General features: G+C 47.0%; 1 protein-coding gene across 1 annotated transcript in view; it reads left to right on the plus strand.

The window, feature by feature from the left end:
- Nucleotides 1–18,467, plus strand: part of LOC119383225 (PHD and RING finger domain-containing protein 1) — a 67,197-nt gene that overhangs the window by 20,692 nt on the left and 28,038 nt on the right. The window contains exons 6-8 of the mRNA XM_037651265.2: nucleotides 6,989–7,292; nucleotides 11,380–11,567; nucleotides 12,907–13,149. Of these exons, the coding sequence (XP_037507193.1) occupies nucleotides 6,989–7,292; nucleotides 11,380–11,567; nucleotides 12,907–13,149 (735 nt within the window). The remainder of the gene's footprint in view (nucleotides 1–6,988; nucleotides 7,293–11,379; nucleotides 11,568–12,906; nucleotides 13,150–18,467) is intronic.

Here is an 18,467-nt window from a genome sequence, read left to right on the forward strand (position 1 = left end):
GAAAAACGCTATAACTATTGTAAAATAATTTAATAGGCTAGAACGCAGTAGTCGCGGCACCGCATGCTTTGCAAACGTAACATTGCCTTTTCATACTTGGAGCATAACTTGTCACTACTGCTGGCGTATAATCACTATCGCGCTCACCTCTCACTGTTTGCAGCATGTGATATTAAGACTGCATAATCGCTGCAGATCGAAAAACTGATTACAAATGTTTTACGGCGTTCTCCGCTTTACCACTCCGTGATTAGAAGCTCTGACCGGTAAGCTTCCCATTGCACTCAAGAAAACGGGTACCACAAAAGTTGGTTGTCAGTCCCTTTAAACGTTCACTGCGTCGACACCACAATGTGCCGCAAGATGTCTTTCGTCTTTTCGGTAACGGCAGAGACCGGCTGATCAATGCATAATTACGACTTCCGCGCGATTGCGGCGATTCCTTCACGATAACCATCAGAAGAGAGCGAAGGCGATGTGGCGGCCGGTGATGAACGTTCCATTATGTCTTATCGCCGATGACGTTATCACAGTCATCTGCAGCTGTCGGCTCGGCTGCATGTGTGGCGTACACTGTTCGGATGGATGGTGGTACATGCAGTAAGCGCACAACGCTGCCGTTCACAAGTTCGCCGCCGCCGCGCCATGCGAAATAAAGTGTGTGTCGCTTCGTAGAAATGAAAGTAGCTCGCTGGTGTTGCGCGGCATGGGCACCGAGAAACGTCGATGCACTTAAAGCGAGCGTATACTGCGTGTTTATTAGGCGACAACCCAAGCGCGCCGCGCCTCTTGTGCAGGGCCGTCAGAGCATCGTAGCAACCTAGAGTGCACGTTGCTTCCAAAATGCTTGTCTTCGCCATGTTGAATGAGCAGGCTACTCGCCACACCCATGCACGGACCGAAGGGAAACGGGCACAAAGAGTGCACAAATGCACGTAATACCGTACATTGCCGATTATAAGTCGATGTTTTATATATACAGTCGAACCCACTTATAACGATCCCACATATAACGATCTATCGGTTATAACGACCATATTTGGGTGCACTTACGATTTTCCTATGCTAACCATTGAAGCTGCGTCCAGATATAGCGAACATTTTTCAAAGCCTCCTACTTTTACAACGAACACTTCAGACACGGTCGCGGTAAAAATACGGCGCATACGAAGCGAAAAAAAGTTAAAACATGCCTTCTAAAGCGTGACAGGGGCGCGCGTTCGCGCGTGCTTCGCTCCAGTTTACTCGCGGCTGAGATACCCAGATCGGCGAGCACTGCACGGAGATTTAGGACGCTGCGAGCGACGTCGCTCACTTTTCAGGCGTTTCTTCAGTGGTAGAATGGCAGTGAGGAAAAAAAAAATAGTAGGCAGCATGAAGCCTTGCGGTCAGCTTTCGCACAGTAACCTTTCCTGACGCCGTTCTCTGCAGCTACGCCCGCCTACGATGAACCAAACAATGCCTTGGAACGCAAGAAGGCATAACCGCGATAACTTTCCATCGCAAAAAGGTTCACTGCGTCCCTAAACTCGTCGAAGCCACAATGTGCCGCGAAAAGTCGTCCGTCTTTTCGGTAACGGCAGAGACCGATCGATCGGTGATTACGACTTCCACGCGATTGCGGCGATGCCTTCGCGGATAAGCATCAGACAAGAGCGAAGGCGAGGTGGCGGCCGTCAATGAACGTGTCATTATGCCTTATAGCCGACAACCTTATCATAGTCATCTGTAGATATATCTGCTCGGCTGCGCGTGTGGCGTACGCCGTACACTGCGGATTGACGGCGGTACGAGCGCGCCATGCTTAGCCATGCTGCCGTTCGCATGCAAGTTCGCCGCCACCGCGTCGTGCGAGACCGCTTTAAAGTGCGCGTCGCTTTGTAGAAACGAAAGTAGCTCCCTGTTGAGCGGCGCGGGCACCGAGAAACGTCGATGCACTGACAGCGAGCGTATACTGCGTGTTTGACTAGTAGGTGACAACTGAAGTGCGCCGCGCATCGTCGTGCAGGGCCGCGAGAGCATCGCGGAGACGTAGAGTGCGCGTTGCTTGCAAAATGCGTTTTCGCCGCGTTGAACGAAGAGGCTGCAGTCGCCGCACCCGTGCACGGTCCGGAATGAAGCAAGCACGAAGAACGTACAAACGTGCGCATACGGCATACAGCAAGCGGCCCGGCAGTGACTCCGCGACCCGAATAGGCGACGCGCTGCACGCAACTAGCCAGGGATGATCGGCTCCACGTCGCGGTACCGCGCCTGGTGAAACAGTGTCAGCTCATTGCAAAGGCGGTTAATTCACTCGTGAGCACGCAGCGGGCGTCGCTTCACGACGCGAAAAGGCTTAGCTTGTCACCGAAGGGGTTGTTAGCACTTTCATAAAAGTGCACAAAGAAAAAAGAACGGCTTGGCCGCTAAGCGCACGTTTTTAAGGCCGAGTCCATATACAACGAACTACTGATATAACGACCATTTTTCGCGACACTTTCGAATTCGTTATAAACGGGTTCGACTGTATATATAAAATGACCTTCCAAAGTTCGGGGGTCGACCTATAATCGGAGTCGACCTATATGCGGAATCGTAAAGTCGACTTATCTGTGGGGTCCGACGAAAGGTCGTCGTCCTCGGATTTCCTGCTATTCGACGCATCGATAACATCAGCCGCAGAGGCAGCGGAGTCGCGGCAACAGCTATCTCCCAACGCGTGCCACAACGATCGCGAAACTATAGCGAAACCACACAAGGCGAAACTACGGAGTGCATTTAAAAATCACTGCCGCGTGGCATTAATGCGAACTGCTTGGGAAACACGGTCTCGAAAGCAGCATTTCAAACCTTTGATAGAGAGCGAACGATGCTCTATAAATAAAGAGGAATTTACCTTGCGATGCGTCCTACAGTTTTGTTTTCATACAATACAAACGATTCGTTGACAAACCATCGGCGTCTGTGTGGGCTGGCAACACTTCGCAGGGAACTAAACCACATGACCAGTCACATTGCGCCCACAAGTGTCTTCGCGTCTTTTTGCACTCAGGCCTGTTCGCCATTTTTGCATTTCGCTTCGCTTGCGAGTAGTGGTGTGTGCGATTTGTGACGCTGCCAAGCGGACACCAAGATGCCACCGCTACACCGGCAACAGTACAGCGCTGCTTTCAAGAGGCAACCGATCCTCTACGCAGAGTCGGAAAGCAACGTTGAAGCAGGCTGCAAGTTTGATGTGTCGGAAAAGTGCGTGAGGGAATGGAGAAAACAAAGGACCAATGTCTTCGCGTGCGCTTCTACACACCGTTCCTTTCGCGGACTGAAGTCTGGATGATACCCTGCCGTTGAGGAGGCGGTTCGAGATTGGGTTCACGACCACCGGCACCTGTTCCGACGGTGAGCAGCAGCAGTGACTCACACGATGGCAATGACCGTGACTGCGTCCTTCTCAAGTGACGACGAGTCGTAAGCAATGTTTCACGGGCAAATAAATGTTTCTTTGCATCACTCCCTCTTCTGAAGAACTTAATAGTGAGCTATGGCCGCAGCATGAGGTTGTGTTTTTTCCCCTAGAAGGGGTTGCAAGTTGGGTGGTCGATTTATAATCGGAGTCGACTTATAATCGGCAATATACGGTACATTAAGCGGCCCGGCAATGATGGCGTGAGCAGAGTAGGTGACGTGCTGCATGCAACTAGCCAGGGATGATCGGCTACATGTGGCGGTACCGCGGTTCAGTGAAACGGTGTCTGTTCACTACAAAGGAGGTTTAATTTGCTCATGCACGCAGCGGGTGTCGCTTCACAACGCGAAAAGGCCTAACTTCTCACCGGAGGGCTTGTTAGCACTTTTCAACAAAAATGCGCAGAAAAAAAAAGCGGATTAGTCGCTAAGTGCATATTTTTGAGGGCGAGTCTATTTACAACGAACTACTGATGTAATGACCAGTTCTTGCAGCACTTTCGAGTTCGTTATAAACGGGTTCGACTGTAATATAGAGGAGTCCTGCTGCATTTATTCCAACAAGCCTTGGAGGTTGGCATCTGTGAAGCATGTGGTAGCATGCCATGAAAAGATGCTCGAATTCATTCGAAATGCTGAAACAAAGTTCTGTGTTCGTACCATGCATGCAGTGAATGTGGCTATCTAGACTTCCAAAATTTTTTGACTGGCTGAAAACTGGCAATGTGATGAGCAACGATGATCGGTTGCCTTCCACAGCGGAAAAACTTGTCACTTGTTGCCATCACTAAAGAAATTGCGTATAGTATGTCGTTTATTTTTTATAGCAGTCTATCAAATACTTTACACATCTTCCATATGTTCCACTGTACATTTCTTGTTCATCATTTATTAAACAACTCTGCATTAATGGCAAATGAGACATTAGCTATATACCTAGAATAAGCTGTTTGTTAGTTCATCCTGCAACTCGCGTATTGCTCTTAAAAAGAAAATACAGTTAAGCGGGAACATACCGTATTTTCGTGATTGTAAGCACCCCCCGACTCTAAGCACCTCCCCTGTCTTCGCTAGAAAAAATTGGGAAAAAAGTTTGCTTGCGAATCTAAGCACCCCCCCCCCTTTTTTTTTCCGTGAGCATGGTGCGGTCAATAATGCCGCCATGCGCACTTTCTCGCCGCTAATCTCGGAAGCCACGTCTTGTGTTGCTGCGTTCAGACAAGAGATGGTGGCACAGAAGTCGGCGGCGCTTGGTAAGTGCGGCAAGTCCGGACAGGTTGCACTGGCATCGTGGGCGCAGGGTCGCGGACGGGCGTGCATTGCTTTGTCAACTGTTCCTTTGATAGCCCTAACAGCGATATGAGTGCGAAGAGGGCTTCCTACAACTTGAAGTTCGAGCGAGCTGCCATCGCGTTTGCTGAAGACAATGGCAACCACAGTGCTGCAGCGGAATTCGGCGTGGATCGAGCCTGCATTATCAGGTGGAGGAAGCAGTGGGACCAGATTTTTAAGGGCGCCACGACATGTAAAAAGTTCATGGGACCGCGCAAGGGCTGAGATCCGCAACTTGAAGAGTAGCTCTGCGAGTTTGTTCGCAGCGAAAGAAACAGGGGCTTCGCTGTCACTGCCGATGCGATCCAGACGAAAGCGATCGAGATCGCGAAAAGAATGCAGATTCCCCGCGCGGTGTTTCGTGCTAGCCGCAGCTGGGTGGAGCGCATGATGAAGAGGAATGGGTTTTCTTTGAGGTGCCGGACAACCATATGCCAAAAGCTGCCCGGTGACTTTGAGGATAATCTCATTGCTTTTCAGCAATACGTCATGGATCTTCGCTGACAAAACTGCTACGATCTCGGCCAGATCGGCAACGCTGATGAGACGCCAGTGTTCTTTGACATGCCGAGAGCGATCACTGTGAATGAAGTGGGAGCCCGGGAAGTTAGGGTAAAGACGACAGGATACTAGAAGCAGTGTGTCACGGTGATGCTGTGCATCACAGCCAACGGCCGCAAGCTTCCGCCCTACATAATTCTCAAAAGGAAAAACATGCCAAAAAATGAATCCTTCCCAAAAGATGTCATTGTCCGAGTGCAGGACAAAGGGTGGATGACAGCTGAACTGATGGAGGACTGGATCTGAGTCGTGTGGCAGCGGCGCCTGGGGGCACTGCATGGCGGACCTTCAGGCACGAAATCTATGCTTCTTTTAGATGCCTTTCGCGGCCACCTTACCTCGGAGGTTAAGACCGAGCTGCAAAAGAGCAACTGAGACTTGGTCGTCATTCCAGGGGCCATGACGCCAGTGCTACAACCCCTGGACGTCTCGTTCAGCAAGCCGTTTAAAGCTCACCTTCGACAGGAGTAAGAAGAGTGGGTCCGGAACCCCGACCGGAAGAAAACGCCAACGGGAAAGCTGCAGAAAGCATCCCCATCAGCGATAGCTACGTGGATTTCGGACACGTGGAAGAGGATCAAAGTTGACGTTGTCGTCAAATCGTTTAAGAAATGTTCCATCACTAACAACTTAGACAGCACCAAAGACAATCTGCTGTGGGTCACCGAGAGCGGCAGCTCAAATGGTGCGACGGACTCGAGTTGCTCGGGTGGTGCAACGGACTCCAGCGGCAGTGAGAGTGACTGACTGCAGACACAAGTGGTGGGTTCACTGCCTGCACTTATTTTTAGAACTTATTTTTATTTTTACTGTTTTCAAAATGTGATTTCTCACACCCATCTCATTGAAATATTGCCGCGAAAAAGGGTTGGGCCGTGCGGTCATTTTTTTTTTCGATTTCTCGAATCTAAGCACCCCCCTCACCTTTAGTATCGCGATCGTGAAAAAAAAGGGGTGCTTAGAATCGAGTAAATACGGTAGGTCCTGAAATTGTTTTTTTTTTATTCTTTATTGATTGAGATAAAACTTGCCGAGTTTATGTATATATTTGTGTGCAGATTTCAAATATGCAATTATTTTTCTGATATAACATGTAGTTTTTAAAATACCAAACATTTCATATGCTTTTTGGGAGCCCCAGTTTGCCTAGACTGAGAGAGTTGCAAAGTAATTAAGCACATCAGAATGACCTGGAATGAGTACAGAATGCAAGAAAACAAGAATGGATGTTGTAAACCCAATTGAATAAAAGTTACGAGACGTTGAACATTCCAAATGAGTCTACGCTAAGCTGGGATTTCAGCCACAGATATTGAACATACCACAGCTTTTGTTCAAATGGGCTTAGGACATGTTTGCCTAAAATATGTATTGGTGGTGTTCCACTGCACTCTTGTGAATCAATCAAGCGCCAAGCTATTAGAGTTGTCACTGGGGTTAGGCATATGAATGGTGACCAGTGAGGTTTATCTCATAGGTATGCGTGAGCATCAGTTGGAGGTTTCCGTAGGGGTCTAGTTAACCGAACCATTTAGGCATTCTGGAGAAAAACTGAAAGAAGTGCACTTTATTTAACTGAGTAATTGAGAATGCGTAATATTTGCATGAGCGTACCCTTAACGTTTTTGCTTGGGCTGTTGCACGTGCGCAGAACATGAACACGTGCCCTGTGGACCGGTCAGTCTTCCGGCTCATCTTGGTGCGCAAGGGGGACCATGTCGTGCACCAGATCTCTGTGCCAGCCCCCGGTGAGCAGGAAGAACAGGAGCAACAGGAAGAAGAGGACCTGACGTACTGCGAGGTGTGCGGCCGGTGTGATCGCGAGGACCGGCTGCTGCTTTGCGATGCCTGTGATCTGGGCTATCACTGTGAGTGTCTGAGCCCCCCACTAGACTCCGTGCCAATAGAGGAATGGTACTGCCCCGACTGTGCACCCGACCATGCGCCGCTGGAAGGTGAGCCTTACGTGTGCATCACGTTGCTTGCGACGACACTTTCAATTTACCTCTTCAATTTTCCCGACATGCCAACTGGCCACAGTGGTCTAGTGGCTATGGCGCTTGACTGCTGACCCGAAGGTCGCGGGATTCAATTCCAGTTATGGCGACCACATTTCGATAGAGGTAGAATGCTAGAGGCCCGTGTGTTCAGATTTATGTGCATATTAAAGAACACCAGGTAGTCGAAATTTCCGGAGCCCTTCACTATGGCGTCCCTCATAATCATAACATTTTTTTGGAACGTAAAACCCCCACAGTTCTTATCACCCGACATGCCGTGTGTGTCACACTTCTATTGCCTTCTGCACCTGCTTGACAGAGCCCCTATGTGCCTCTGTGTGCTAAATGGAGCAGAGCTGCGACGTGGTCTTCACTATGGTGTAAAATAATTCGAGCACTTCTCGAAGGAGGTGCGTCACTGGGGAGAGAGCGACGAAGTCGTTACGAAGGAGGAGGGGATGCTTAGTGAACGAACGAAGGGCGGAAGGAGGAGAAAGAAAAGAAAAAAAGATCAAGTGAGGAAGGAGGGCGGTTGCCTAGGCGATGGAGAAGCCTTTGCACCTGCGCAGCTCCGGCTGCTTCCTGGCCACGGGCGCTCCACATGGAACGTGCAATCGCGTCCGCATTAAGTGTTCTTTTAGTTTCCTGTCAGGAACAGCATCGTCGTTGTAAAGGGCAACAGATATCGCGCTTCTGACCTCATCCGCAAACTTAAAGTGTTGTTTATGACACGAGCTTTCGCCTTTGCTGCCGGTACGCGGACAAGCTTAGCGGCCTTTTGTCGTGGCTGATCTCCTGGCTGAGAACCCGAACTTCTTATCACGCGCACTGTTCTTGGGTCACTGCCTGAATGCGATTTCTTCGATGCCCGATCTTCATGTTTTCTTGGACAAACTTCCCACGACAACATGCCAACCTGCAGGCGAGGCCTAATCAGCGGTGGTTGCCTTTTCGGTACTGGTCGCGGGCAATCAAAGTTGCGGTTTGGTACGGAATCAACGAAAATCTTTGCGTTGGCTGGACTTGAAGGGAAGGGAATCATATTGTTAATGAAAATAAGGGCATGGGTGGCACGTGTAGCACTCGAATGGTGGTTCTCAATTCGATTGCAATGTCTTGGACATCGGGTGCACGCCCGTGAGATCGAACGACCGGTACCGTTCAGCGCACGGAATTTTGGTCATGATTTGACATAGTTTCTCTGTAATGCACATAATCAAGGTGGTCCGTAACACAGTCGGCGACTTTCCATGATGGCACTTCCTTTTGTTAAATTTTTTTTTTCCTGCATTCATTTTGTTGGCAACGCGGGTCATTGGACAATAAGTTTTGAACATTCGGAAATTCAAATGGTTATATAAGCACCTCGCATCGCATGCTTCGATTCTCAGACACGCAATGCTGCATGCTCAACACGTTTTGTGTGACTGCAACCTTTGAAAAAGGTTGTTTTGATTATAGTGCGGATATTCGCGACTTCGGCGACTTACGTTATAAGCGGTCTATGCTGTATTCAGTGCACTTTCAAGGTGGAGATTGAAACCGACCTGACGGTCTTGTGTCATTTGTTAACGGTGTGAGTAATGCCACCTTAGTGCTATTGGTTTACTTACATGAATGTTATTTGCATTGCACATTGCCACCACAGTCCTTGTTCTCGTGTACATTCTAGATTTCCTTAGTTGTCTTGGCAATAGGCAACCATAAACCTTGGTGAATTGAAAACTGGTGTAACCTTGTCAGTTTATGGTGTGGACGTAGCAGTGTAAGTGAAATTGTACACTGATTTCATCAGTCAATAATTTTGCTTATGCTGCTATACATCTGTGCCATAAACTGGGGCAAACCTGCGCATTGAGGAACTGTGGTCAGTGTAGGTAATGGGAGGAAGAATACGGTTTCTGAATGGCTTTTTTTTTGTCACAATCCACGTGTGTGATGTCTAATTGTTGGCTAGCATCAAAATCGTTGATACGCTCAAACCTTGGTATAACAAACATGGATATAATAAATAACGAAGTAAAAGAAGAATAGTCTTGTCATAGATACAGTGTTACAAATATATGTTTATAATGAATTTCTGGATATAACGAACTTATTTTCATGTCAGATGCGACTTTGTTAGAATGAAGTTTGAGCGTATTCAGATTATTGCGCTCAACATTGTCGCTTATAAAGCAACTCTTCACGTTCAGTGAAAAGATTGATTGTGAACTCGGTATCACACCATTGATGAAGATCAACAGCGTCCAGTGAAATTGGGCTATTAGGCCTGGCAATAATGGGAACCTTAAAGGGACTGTCTACCGCTCGGAAAAATTTTTCTGGTTATGGTGAAAATGAGAAGATCGTTCATCACATCGGCGGCAACGAGCGTGCTTTTGCCCCGTAAAAAAGGAATTATATTTTTAATTTGACGTTGAAAATCGGGAAAGAATAACCGCTAGCGTCACCCAACAGCGATATGGTTCAACCTACTGGTAGGACAAGAAATCCTCGCAGGTAGACTCATTTTGCTTAAAAAACAACATGTATATCTTGAAATTGTATTTTATGCACTTGAGGCACCTTTCGGTTGCGTCAGAGAGTAATTTTTTGCTTTTCTTTTTCTCACGCATCCAAAAAGGTGCCCGGTGGCGCTGCTTCGGTGCCGTCTTCGATTTCATCTGCTTCAACTCGTGCGCTATGACATGCGGCTCTCCGCACTGGTCGTACTGTGCCGCTGTATTGTTGTTAGGATATCTCACATGTACTGCACTGTGCATTTATTGTCTCTTTTTGATGAATCGACCTGGCTTCGATTGCAGCAGCAGGGCTAAAATAAACGCATAGACTGCGATTGCAGCAAAACAAGTGTTCTGTAATCGTATAATAAGGCTTCATTTAACTACTAGCCCACTGAAAACGACTGTTACATTCATTACAATAGTGTTCAGCGAAAGTAATCCTACTAAAGTAATCCTACTAAAATCACATGTGCTTTCGGTTTTAATTTTTACCGGCACTACAATCGTCATCACGTCCACCAACCAATGTTGTGGGCACGATTCACGCCAATGGAAGAAGACCGAACGCAGATCGAAAAATTCTATTTTAAAAATTTCTACTCACCTTCCAGAAAAACCGCTGCAAGGTCGGACACTTCAGACGGTACGCTTTCTATTGCGGTACAAAAGAGAAAAGCGATGAAGGACAGTAGACAGTCCCTTTAACGAAAATCCCCAGCAGATGCAGCTGCCTGGCTGGTGGGTATTGTACACACATGAACAGACACCTAGTACAACTTAGTCTGATATCTTTTTGACTGATAGCTGCTTTTGTGTCTGGCCAAACAGTCTGCAACAGATGTCGAATCTGTGCAATTCGAATTCAAGAGCTAAAAGTTTCTAATAATCAGAGTTTCGAATCGTGAGGGGGCATCGTATGGAGGATTTTGCATGCGGCGCCGCATGACATTAGTGCAAAGAGACCACGCACATAACGAGTTGAAGAACACCGAAAGTCGCGAGCCAGTTCAATTTTGTTTTTTTACAGCTACAGCACTACAAGGAATAATGATGGCATAGAATCTTCCCTCCGTGTTTTGATTAGCTGAAGTAATACCTACTTGAAATATTGTGATGGTCAATGCCACAAGTTCATTTTGCGTTCGCCTGGTGCGAAGGCCAGATAAGGTTTAGATAGCATACGTGCGAATTTGGCATTACCAAATAGGGAGTCTGCTACCACAGTTGCAATATCGTGCCAAGTATACCACGCTGTTTTGAATAGCTGCTGTGAACATTTTATTGTTAGCTTTACGGAACCCTGTCAAGCTACTGTTGTAGTAGCTTTCTGCTGCTCCTCTTTTCTTTTTTGTTTCTTTTCAAAGAGGAAGAAATGTGAAGTTAGGGGATCTGAAATCTGATACAGTGTTAGGAGATTTTCACTTTATTCTTACAGCGACTTTCTCTGCTGTCACTCTTCATTGTAAAATTCAGGTGCCTAGAACTCTTCTGAGAGCCTGAATGTTCCCTTTGTGCTTTCCTAACTAATGTCGCAGATGAGCCCTTGCCTGATGATGTGATGGAAGAGTTCAGACATATGCTGGCATCACGGTTTCGGCCTGGGCAAGTGGGCGGCCTTCGCCGAGCCATTGCCCGTACACGAGCCAGTGAAACGGTGCGCACTCGCATTCAGCGTCGTCGTGCAGCCATTGAGGAAGTAACTGCATCATCACCCGAACCCTGTGTGAGTGGTGACTGACCCCGTTTCTTGTGGATCCTGTAATGTGGGCACATAGTGGTGAAGAGACTAGCTGGAATAATGATTTAACGCCCAGGCACTAGCTGTGCTTGTCTTTGTAACGATGTAGCCAATAATGAGATGCACTCGTTCAGCCCGAAGCTGTGCTTCCCTCGGCACTGAAGTTACGACTGGCTATTGGCTTTTGTTTCATTTACTTTGCAAGAGGGTGGTAGAAGACTGGAGGAAAAAAAACAGCATTTTGTGACTTTGCTGGGATTTAGCCTGGCAGTGACGATTTTGGCACATATAGGGATGCCAGTGGCAGATATGGCTCCTGAAAAAGCTGCTTCTTGGAGCAGTTCGAACAGCAGTGCTGTGGATGAATTTGTCTCTGGGAATTAGTCCAACTTAGGGGTACTCAATACCATTAAAAAAAAAAGCTTAATCGAGAGAAGAGACTAAACTGAAAGACGTGTGTCACCGCTGCCTTGTCTCACTGCAGGACATCATGAATTTTAATGGGGTGTGCTTTGCATTCCATGTCAAGTTTAAGCGCTTTGATGTCATTTGTACTTTTATCACATAGAAAGTGGGCGCCCCTTCAATTCAGAGGTGTGTTGGAGTCTGGAAAGTACTGACAAATTAGTTAGCTGTCTGAACAGGCGCTTTTTCTGCTACTTGGTCAACTTGACCAATCAGATAATAAAATCAGTCTAGTCCATCCTGTTGAAGTTGATTAATCATAGTCGACTGTAGTCGATTAATATAATCTTCTTTTTCTTCTTTGTGTGCCATCTGTGTACCTCAAACGTTTCCTTGCATGAGGTATTTGCAAAAAAAAGGCACACAGCACATACAGTATGTTGTTATGATCATCTTTCGCTTACGTGGCATTGTAGTGCCCTATGAAAAAGCCACAAATACAAAAAACATTCTCTTCTCCTGGCTTTCTTGGCCCCTTTGCACATTACGGTATCACCTGGGGGTAAAAGCTGTTGATTGGTCAGGAAACGAGGGACAATAGCATTGACACAAACAGGGGAAGGGGTTGGGGGCTTGTCTATTGTGTGCCACTGATTCCTTTACGAAGCTCCCATTCAGTGGCACAAAGAGCAAATAGGGGCAGACAATGTAGGACCATTTCTTCTGGTGTGTTGCACTGCTGGGAGTTGGAGAGGATGCACGATAGCAACAGCGAATGAGACACCATGGCTGTGTTGATGCAACCCGTAGCTTCTGTTGAACTGGGAAGTTGGTGAGGGCGTGCGACATCAGAGGTGAATATGGAGCCATGGCTTTGTGGACATTTAATTCAGTCGTTTTCTCCTCTTTTCAATTTCAGCAACAGTCATTATCATCAGCTAGACGCGCCCCAGCAAAGCGTTCCTCAGCACCTACACGGCGGAAAGCATCGAGTCGCAAGACATCAAGCCGCAAAACAACAAAGCGCAAGCGGCGCAGCACTGGCCGCCGCAAGCGCAAGACCAAGACCAAGGGAAACTCGGCCAAGCGGCGCAAGACGACTACTAGCAGCAGGCGCAAGTCTCATCGAAAGGGTGTCAAGCGCAAGAGCAGCCGACGCACTGTGAGTACTCTGTTGTGTTTTGTCTGCAATTTCTTGTTTGTCTTCATGTTCGTTGATATTAGAAGGTTTAAGTGTGTGCATGAACGTCTTACTGTTTAGAAAAATAGATTACTAGGTTACTAGCATTGTGGACAGTTGTATGAAAGCTGGTAGCAATGTTTTGTGTTGTTTTGTCTAACTACTACATCACATCTGAAAGAAAATTCGCGCCATGTCACTGCTCTCATAGAAGGAAAATCTGAGAAGTGCTGCTAGTACTTGGCGGTTTATCTCATTACTAACCCTTCACTAGCAGGTGAGCAGTATATGTAAGTCGCTGGAGTATTATTAGGCTTTCATGCTTTCTACTAAGTCTCCGCATCATCAGATGTCACTTCTAGGAGTGCTGCTGCCATATTCCTCTCCGGTAAGCCAGTATTCCCTGAATGACAATAAGTTGATATCCTAAAACTCTATTGTCAAATTGCTTCGGCTATTATGAACCAGACACTTCAAAGCATTACTTCATTTGAACTGCAGTGTTATATTTATTTATTGATGAATAAATACTAGGGGTGTGCGAATATCAAAATTTTCGAATACAAATTGAATACGAATACATAGCTTTGAATACGAATCGAATACCAAATAATCAAGAGAGGTATTTTTTTCGACCAGTAATTTTTTATTTTACTACATATATTTATTTTGAAAACAGTACACTTGTATGCTATCAGCACAAAATCTGTTATTGCACAAAAGAATATCTGTACTTGCCAGGAAGTGCATAACTGTGCTATATTGGCCTCGAGGCCCACCACTGGAAACGCCGGCGCCACCATCGGCGTGACGTGCTTGGCAGGATCACGGCCGCGTCGGCTGCTTGTGTAGCACTGCCGCGTGCTTAGAAAACGAGTTTAAAGTCCCACATGCGCTGCGGTCTGTTCAAATGCGGAAGTTTTCTCTCATTTTCTACTCAATTGAAACCATTGTAATAGAGTGGCTGCCTCTGAAGGCGACAAACATGGGGCTCTACCGCTCGGTGCCGCAGTGCCGGGTTTACGCAACGGAGCCCAGTGTCAGCCTGCACCGGTAACCGCGGGACAAGAAACAGCGTGAAGCATGTGTTGTAAAGCTAAGAACCGGCAAGTAGCCATCGGCTACGAGTCTTGTGTGCAACAAGCACTTCCGCGACGAAGACTTTCGTTACTGCGTCGGGCCTGCGATGTTCAGTGAGTAGCAGACAGCACTCACTGAGACGATGGCTCGCGCGCGCTTCCCACCGGCAAATGATGCTTATCTGCCACAGGATGGTAAAAGCGCTTCCTTTTACCACGTGCGATGCCATCTCAGAACCCTCCCGTGTGACCTCTTGGTCGTCAGCCCCGTGCTCAGCGTCCACAAAATCGGCTGAAGATGCGCAAGTCATTGTTTAGATACGTTGAATTAAAAAACGCACAGGGTCCCTTATGCATTCGTTAAAGATGACTAGAAGGCGAAAGCCATCTTCTTCTTGTCAGTCGATGTACTGATTCTCCCGCGCCCCCCTCCAAAAGCGTTCTGCACCTAACGCAGTTTTACATGGCCTCCGTGACCAATCACGGAGGCAATGCAAAGCGACCATGACGTGTGAATACGTCATCATGTGACGTCACGTGATGTGACGTCATAATGACGCTACATATTTTGGCGATCTGTGACATCATGATGACGTCATATGGTGACATCATCACGTGACGATTATTTTTTGCATCACTCGTGTTGACGCGGCCGACGCGGGACGCCGACGGGCAACCTTCCCGTTTGATGGGGCATCTAGTGCTTTCGCCTTCATAAGCTACATAAGTTTTGCATTGCTTCATAAGCTACATAAATTTTGCATTGCCTCTGTGATCGGCCCACCGATGATCGGCCCACCGGCAACCCCATGTATTTTCTTGGAGCCTCATTTATTTACGTGGGAAAGATGCCACCCTGTTGGCGTTAGACACGACACTGCTGCCAAAATTGCTGGGGTACTCGCCAAATAATTACTATCCTGTTTTGCGGCTGCTGGTTGCTGCAATAACTTCTATTTTATTCACCGTTATTTCAAGTTCATGTGGGTTCTAATTCAAAGCCGACGTTTGCAGAACAAGCCCGGCAAACGTTACTGTATTTTCTTTCTTTTTCCTTGGCGTCGCATGTTACTACAGTAGAACCCCGCTGATACGTTTTTGAAGGGACCGTAGGAAATAAACGTAAGAGACGGGAAACGTAAGAGCCGAAAAACAGGAAAAACGGCAAAATATTTAGTGGTACAGAATTTTATTTCAATTCTTACGAGCAGCACGAAAATTGGCGCGCTCAGCCGCGATCTAGTCGATGGATAGAAACGCGGAGCTTAGGACGGCCTCATCCACAGAAATGTAATCAACGTATGCGATTTTTTTAACACCAACAGCTGTAGGCATGAAAGAACTAAGCACATGCAATCACGACCGGCGCGGCGAGTCTGACCGCGAACCGCACGCACGACCGTGCGAGCTCCAACCAGCTCGAACTCCTCCCGCTCTCCGACAAATAACGATGATGATGAGTCTACGCCGACGCGATGGCAGAAGTGAATGCCAATCTCGAAGACCTTGCTTTCGCAAGCAATTACGTCATACACGCCATGTTTGTGCAATACAAATCTCAAAGGCTATGCTTTTGTCAATAGTAAATGCCAATCTCGAAGGCCTTGCTTTCGCGGGCAGTTACGTCATAGACGCCATCTTTGCAATTTGAATCTCGAAGGCCATGCTTTTGTTTGCATCAGTTGAAAGATTCTGTTGCTTGCGCCTCTCATGCGGCTAATATTACGGTCAAACGAGGCCAAGCTGCGTGAAAATGCACCATGGCGGCTCTCTTTGGTAGTCACTCGGTCGGCTCCGAGCGCACTTCGCGACATATCATACGGGAACGGTCCGACAGTTACGACGTAACAGCGGGGTTCCCAATACATTGTATCCTATGGGAGCTATGCCGGGACCGGCGGAAAACGACGTAACAGCCGGGAAAACGCAGCAGTGAGGAACGTAACAGCGGGGTTCTACTGTACATGCTCGGTCTCGTAGACTGGTTCTACTTCCACCAGCAATCTTGAAGTGGTGAAGCTTTGTTCTATGAATTTGTTGATGACAGAGAGCGGCAAGTTCACTGGAATGCAAAGGGAACGATAATTAAGGAGCATTAAAAAAAGACGTCACATTTGCTCGCGTTTTGTGTGAGCACCAAACGAAACGAATGCACTCAATAAAGAAACAGAAGCAGCGGCATTTGCCCGCTGAGAAGACAGATCAATACGCAGTGCGAGACAACTTGTCAAATGACATTGAAACATACCCGAATTTAGACCGAAAAAGAAAAAAAAAACACTGAATCGTCGGGACGGCAGATAACAAAGTTGCCATGCGCACCGAAGCCGCAGTTGTAACGAAATTGTTTTTGAACTGCGCTGATAGCGTCCGCGCAACGTTAGTTGTCTGTGTACTCCCAAATTCTCATATTTCGTGGCCTAAAGTTCACAGCGTGGTGCCAAAACGCGCTCGTAGCAAAAGCGAAACCATCAGTACGAACATACATGCAGATGCTCATACATGCAGAGGCACCGTCAGTCGTCGCGAACCCGTGCGATCGCTGGCTTGAGGCTTTCTGTTATCCTCCGTTTGATTACACAGGCAGTCTACTCTAACGAGATATTTCACGTAGTTTGCACTCAGCCAGCGACTACCTTTTACGCAAGAAGCCGGTTCAGGAGTCTCCAACGCGGTGACCGCGTGAAGCGGGTGCTTGGTTTTTGTGCAAAGAGACAGCGACTGTAGACTGTCTTGTACTTTCAGTGCATCGAAGATGATTATTTTGACGTTAAAGAACACAGAATATCGTGGGTACAGCGCAACATCAGAAGGAAAAGAAAACGACACACAAGAAAGAGCGCTGACTTTCAACTAGACTTTATTGAAGGTGCTCCGGCCGCTTTTATACATGGTGCAGGTACCGTGCGCATGCTCGATAACACGTGTGATACTATGTATGACTACGCTAACTAAGAAAAGAATATTCTATATCGGATAAGTGAAGAGAAGGTGTACTAATGCACTGATCCGAGGCCTTCCTGATAAAAAACGCTTCTATAATTTCTCTTTCATGCTTCGTTTTTGCTTTTTTCAGAAACCTTGTCTTATGGAATACAGGACTGCACTTGCATTCCTTGCAATGTAAAGCCATATGGCTACCATACCCATTCTTGACGTTGTACGCATGCTGCCTAGCTCGATCATTAAAACATTGCCCTGTTTGACCTATATATAATTTTCTACAGGTTAACGGTATCTCATTGACAACATTTGATTGGCATTCTGTGAAGCTGTGCTCATGACGTATGTTACATGGTCGATCAATCTTCTTGCAATTCAGGACACACACTTTTGAAAGCTTGCACGGGGTGTAAAACAACAAATTAATATCATATCTGGTTGCTATTTTCTTTAAGCTGTGAGACACCTTATGTACATAGGGTATGACATGCAATGGTCTTTCATCATTTTGTTTTCCCTTTGGTCCCGTGTTTTGGCGCTTTACTTTCTGTAGGAGGCTTTCGCAAACGGGTACGACGACGCTGTTGGGGTAGCCAGCAGCTTTTAGTTTATCAATCTGCGTAGTGAGACTAGCCTCAGCCTTGTGCTCACATGACTTATGAAGGGCGGCCTGAATACACGTGGTGGCAATGCCTCTTTTGATTACCTTTGAATGGCCACTGTCAAAAGGGAGGACATTCTTAGCGCTCCTAGGTTGATAGCTCCAGCAAGTATGCCTGTTGTCAGAGAATGAAATGAGAACGTCTAAATATTGTATGCACTTGTCTTTTGGCAATTCAAATGTGAAATTGAGCCCCCATGAGTGCTCTTTGAAGACATTGAGCACGGCCGTAACTTTATCATTAAAACACATTTGTCTGCTCTCTTCAACAAGCACAAGGTAGTCGTCAACATAACGATACACTCGGCGTACAGGCACACATGCAAGGCTCGCAGAAATGCGGTTGTGTATTACGGATAAAAAGATGTCTCAAAGAAGTGGGGCTAGTGATGAACCTATACATATGCCGTTGCGTTGGATTAAGAATTGCCCATCGTGGTTGATGGTTGTCGAACTAAGATAAAATTCTAGGAGCGTGATAAAATTGTCAGAGTTCAAGCCTATAGCGTTCTGAAACTGCGGCTCCTGTTCTTCAAAACACTTTCGCACTGCACAAAGAAGGCCATCACGTGGAACTGAGTAATAAAGGTCCTCAATGTCTATTGAAAATCTCACGA

The sequence above is a fragment of the Rhipicephalus sanguineus genome, chromosome 2, assembly GCF_013339695.2.
Source record: "Rhipicephalus sanguineus isolate Rsan-2018 chromosome 2, BIME_Rsan_1.4, whole genome shotgun sequence".
NCBI classification, from domain to species: Eukaryota; Metazoa; Arthropoda; class Arachnida; order Ixodida; family Ixodidae; genus Rhipicephalus; species Rhipicephalus sanguineus.